This window comes from Anneissia japonica, unplaced genomic scaffold (genome assembly GCF_011630105.1).
Source record: "Anneissia japonica isolate Jap-2015-1 unplaced genomic scaffold, ASM1163010v1 scaffold21_len1647178_cov195, whole genome shotgun sequence".
In the NCBI taxonomy this organism is placed as follows: domain Eukaryota; kingdom Metazoa; phylum Echinodermata; class Crinoidea; order Comatulida; family Comatulidae; genus Anneissia; species Anneissia japonica.
In genome coordinates, this window is record NW_022750455.1 from 811391 (window position 1) to 817089 (window position 5699).

Sequence of the window (5699 nt, forward strand, 5' to 3'; positions counted from 1 at the left end):
AATACCCTGATGAAGTACTCAAGAGTGGACTAAATAATTGTGTTCCAAAAAATCTGTCTGAGTACAAACATTAGGTTTGAGTAGCTTTTACTGTACTTAATGTGAGAAGCACAGAGACCTTGCCATTATTTACTTTAAGACACATTAATAATAATAATAACTGTAACAAATAAATATCACTGCAGAATATTCAAGCCCCTTACCTCATAACAAACTACATCTTCTTTTTGACAAATTTGTAAATAATTCACTACAATTTACTGGACTATCATTCTTTCTTTTCATTTGTTAAATCTATATTTTCATTGTTATTCAAAAAAATACTCAAAAACATTTATTGATCAGTTATAACAGGATTCACCAATGTATATTTAGTGTGCTACAAACCAGCAGTATTGAGGTCTATGATAGAAGGACAACTTCTTTATTATTTAAAACAGGAGGAATAAAAATATACTCCCAAAGCGCAATGTGAGGTTACATATCTCCACAAAAACAGGTTGTGGGGCTTTCTATCAATGAGTATGGACTCTCCCACAAGCTGGCTGCAGTTAAATTATTTTCTAGAATATGTTGCCTACTACTGAAAGTAGAAATACTTGCTATCATATTTTACATCACTTTCAGTATCAAACTAACTATATCGTATGCAGATTTGGAGAGAAGTAGTTTAAGGAATAAACCACACACTTTGGTGGTAGAGGGGAGAAGGGTACAAACTTACAACTAATCTACAAACCACTTACTTGAATATTTCACATGTGCCCAAGCCTCTGGCAGAAGGTGAAGAAACACGTCCCCCAGCAGACCTCCAACTGCAAAGGCAAGCACCCGTCGAAATCTTGCTCCATCTTCTGTTAAGGAAAAATTGGTTATATCAATTAGAATAAAACCAGTAAATATAATATATCATACATATTTCTCATTATGAAACCAAAAGAAAAAAGTCCTTACACCTATTTGAAAATCACTCTCCATTTTTCATCTCTGAGATTAATTTATCTCTAATTACTGCTAGTCACTATGGAACACCAAAAAGACATTTTTTTTCATATACATTTGTCATTATATATATTCATTAAAATAATAAAAACGTACTGTATCGAACTTGCTAGATACATAAACACCAACTAACTACCAGACAGTCAGGATTACCATCAAACAGATGTGGTAAATAAAAGGAAGTACCAATAAACTTGAAAAATAGGCTCCTAGCTGTTAAGAATCTGCCACACTGACATCAAAATATTCAAAATCTTCTTGTTCTTCGAGGAGATGGTAGAGATATCTGTGTATGGTGCAAAATGTTTGTGTGTTTGATGGGTTGAATAACAACGGATGTTTATTGTAGTTTCAGTAGTTGGCTAGATGAGACTTTTTTACACCTTGTTTAGCATATTTTATTGAAATGATGGAATTGAAAACAGTCAATTGCTACGTGTGACGTGTACCGCCGATGGAAAGGCATAGTTTTTCAAATAAAGTAGTATTATATCCCAGAGCCGCCACTGGATATATGCAATTTTAGGTGATTTTTAATTGGAAACAAAAAAATTATAACTATTAAAATCTTAAACAATTATTTCTTCATGATTCAAAATAAATCAAGAAATATCAGTATTTAGATTGTATGATAAAGAAAACTTTCTCTATAGAGTAATTTTTGTTTAAACATTTTGCCATTTATATAAACTATCACTGTTGGGTCAAGATAACAAAAAGACAGGTCAAATCACAATTGTTTCCTAATAGACTAATCATTGTTATCGCCATCCCAGTGAGCTTAACACAGGGGCACATGGAGATAAAGGTTGTTAATATTCAAACATACACTTGGCACCTAGATAATGCTATACAATCACTAGAATTACATTTCAGCATAATATTTCGAAATGACCTAAAAAAAAAATATGAATTACATTACAGTGTACTGAGTAACTATGGGAATGTACTTATTGTCAGTGGGACCACCCAGCCTTACATAAAGCCAGTCTCCGGATGACACAAAAGCATATTTGACAAAAAACCTGGGGGGGGGGGGGGAAGGAGTGTAAACACCTTTTTTCCACCTTTCCCCCCAGTTTTTAAATATTCAAAAATCTGTATATCATTAACCGTTTTTTGTTAAATATGCTTTTCGTGTCAGTTGTGCAACATATCAAAAACTTTTTCCCCCTGGAGCCTGGCATTAGGCCCTATAAAAAATATTATTAGTTTATCACCCTATCTGGGCAGGAAAAGTGATGAAGGAGGGAGGTTTTTTTCTTTTATTTTTTATTTTGCTAAAGCTAAATATCACCCTTGGGTTGTTTGCTGGTGCATCAATATTCAAAGTAAAACATGATTTAGATAATGCAAACAATATCTACTAACTATTTAATAAAATAAATGAAAAAATTTAAAAAAAAAAAATTTTTTTTTAAATTTGTTTAAAAAAAAAAAGTTTTTTCAAAAAAATTTTTTTTTCCCAGTACCATAAAAGACATGCGCGCGAGGGTGATAAACTAATAATTTTTTTTATTGGGCCTTAATGTAATTTTAATTGGCCCTCACCTACCATTATTAACCTCCTTGCCTATCCTTAAAATCCACCCTCATTATTTATTATAGTTTACCAATGTTATCACCCACCCACCCTTAATAATGTCCACCACCCACCCTTAGTTTTCTACAGCTACAACCCTGTAACATGACTAACAAAAATATAGTAAAATTTAAACAAATAAAAAAACTTATACAATCGAGGTATATTTATATACCCATCATACAAAGCCAAATTTACATAAAAAGCCACATATATCAGTGGCAGATCCAGGAATTCAAAATAGAGGGAGACCAGGAAATGGTCTTTCACAGATCTGATGGAGGGACCAGATCATCAGCCCATGCCATAGACAATTTTAAGGCTAAGACACTTCTAGATATGCTTTGAAATGGCAATCTCAGACTTGGATTTTTCATATTTTCCATTGTATTGATTTATTTAGAGGAAGAAGGTAGTTGCTGGACCCCCTTGAATCCAGTCTTGCATTTCTTGTTCAGGATTTTGAAAAAGAAAAGGGGATGATGCGTGTTTACTTCACCAACATATAAACTAGGTTGTACATCAATAGGCATTGGAACCAGAAAGAACAATTGAAGAAATAATATTTTATTTGATACAGTATATATGATATTAGTTTGTGATTGTATTTTTAAAACCAATTAATGGTCCCCAATCATATATTCTATTCTATTCATATTTATTTATATAGCGCCTTTCTTTGCAGATACGAAGCGCTTCTGTTCCTGGTCATTGGATCCACATGCATAAGTTGCTGCTGTATTCAGCGCAGGAGCAAGCAACCCCACCAGGTACCCATTTATACTCCTGGGTGGAGAGAAGCAATGCAGATAAAGTGTCTTGCTCAAGGACACAAGCAAAATGCACAGCGAGGGATTGAAACCCCGACCTCGAGGTTGGGAAACCAAACCTTTCACGCTGCGCCAAACCACTTCTAAAACTGTATTGTTCTCCACATTTTTATATGAATTAATTATACATGGCTTACTTATAAAAAAAATTAAATGTGAAATTACCGTATGTCAAATTGTCAGCTTTTTACATTGAGATTCTAGTACAGTATTTGGCTTCAACTTTTTAGAACTGTACAGTATAATTAGATACAGCATGCTCAGTATTTAATTTCTCTGATTTTGATCTTTTTTATATTTCAAAGTAGTATACTGTAGCATAATATAAAGTAGATATTTACAATATGTTCACTGTACTTTAAAACTAAAAAAATAAAACTATTGCTAGTTGCGTTATACAACGCAGCAGTAGACTGAGGGTATTGCTAGTTGCGTTATACAACGCAGCGGTAGACTGAGGGTACCGGCTGCTAACACGAACCGTTATTCTAACTCATTCATTGCGAGGGGGGTTTACCTATTTAATAGTAGATATGTAAGATAGTTATTATTTATTGCATTGAATTACTTTTCCTGCTTAATTTATTGAAAGAGCGATGTAATTTCCAAGGATTTGGATTAATAAAGTGATGTCTATGTCTATGTCTAAAACGATCCACGTTTTTTTTTTGTTTTTTTTTTGTTTTTTTTTAGTTACACTGCCTTGTCATTGAGGATGCACCATAAGATTTTTTAACCAGGCATGTAAAAAGTTTTTTTTTTTTTTGTTGGACCAAGGTCTAGTTTTGCCAAAATAATTGCTAGCCCTTATATATCAGCTTTTGAATGTTGGTCTAGTTTTAATGTATTTTTTGCTAGCCCAGCCCTAAAATACTCAAGTCCCGGACCCAGGATCACCAACTTTTTACAGCCCTGTTTAACACTATTGTTAAAGCATTTTCTAATAAATTGAATAATGAAATAGCAATTACAGTAGATGAGTGATTTTTTGAAAATTTGTAATATGCAATCAACACCTAATTATCTTATGACATGTTCATGGGAAGTGCAGATGGTATATGCAGTTTGTTGGATTTATGTAAATATTGACATAAACATTGCATATTGGATAACTCTGTTCTGGTATTTTTTAACTATGGCGATAAAATACAGACTGGAGTTATTTTCCATGTTATCAATGTTAAAACGAAGAAGATAAAATATAATGGTAATTAAAGGATAGGACAGGCCTAAACTGCTTAAATTGTGGAAAATTCCCTTGCACAATTTTGAAACTGCTCAAGGTTTTTTTGTTTTTTTTGAGAAACTGCACATAACTCCCTGGTTTAATCTTGTGATTGCTTTCAATCATCCAGTAAATATTAATCGATAGTGTTTAAATCAAAACTGGAACTTAATATTATATTAACGTTCAATGACATCACTCAAGGTTAATAACAATAGTTTTATACCTCCATCATGTTTGTAGTAAACACTCAAATTGCAGTCATAATGCGCTGCAAGTGTATAGACTGACAGTATTTGTATACAGTATTTCATCTCCCTGGTTTAACCTAAGTAAGAAGAGATAAAGATTGTATGTACCTGGTACATCCAATCTTATTAATTGCTATCGAGTATCAACAGGATCCCTAGTATAGTGTTAAAAATAGACTAATTATTTCTGCTACACTGTAGTTCCGTTCTGTTTCTGCTGAGGCATAGGCCTAAATAGAATACAGAAAATAGTAGTATTACTTTAGACCAGTAAAGTATGTATGGGCCTAGCTAGTACAGTATATTTACTATACTATTTTATTTGATTAATAAAATCACAAAACATGCAGAAATTCTTACTTCCATCTTTAAGGCTGTGGCTCGTATCAATAGGCAAAATGAGTGGGAAAATACCACTAAGGCCAACAAAAACAGTTGCAATCATTGCACAAACGCATGTTTCTGTGTGAGACATATTATCTTCGCCACCAGGAGCAGTCGACCCATCTGGCCCTTGCTCTGGTCCCTTGGCCCTATTGTCCTTGGGCTCGTTAATAGCTGGTGATCTTTCTTTGAAAGGCTGTACCTTCTTTCCACTGTGTGATTTTACGCGATGAATTTCGCAGTAAGTACAACAGCATAGTAAGCATAAACAAAATATGATCAGCAAAGGCTGCTTCCGAAAGGAGAACATCGTGTACTCAAGCCAATATTGTACACGTTCTTTCTATCTTCCCAACTTTCACATGACATGCGTGCAAACCCGTGTAGTTAGAAATCCAAACTTGTTTATTGATAGAAGACGGAAT

At 33.6% G+C, this 5699-nt stretch overlaps 1 protein-coding gene across 2 annotated transcripts in view; it reads right to left on the bottom strand.

Moving 5' to 3' along the window:
* LOC117121366 (zinc transporter ZIP13-like) overlaps positions 1 to 5699 on the bottom strand; it is a 17570-nt gene extending 11871 nt beyond the window's left edge. The window contains exons 1-2 of one of the 2 annotated variants that reach the window (XM_033266542.1): positions 5251 to 5699; positions 747 to 854 (exon numbers count right to left, since the gene is read on the bottom strand). In XM_033266542.1, coding sequence (XP_033122433.1) covers positions 747 to 854; positions 5251 to 5584 — 442 coding nt within the window. In that variant the 5' untranslated portion in view covers positions 5585 to 5699. The remainder of the gene's footprint in view (positions 1 to 746; positions 855 to 5250) is intronic. The other variant, XM_033266541.1, reaches the window with a different exon arrangement.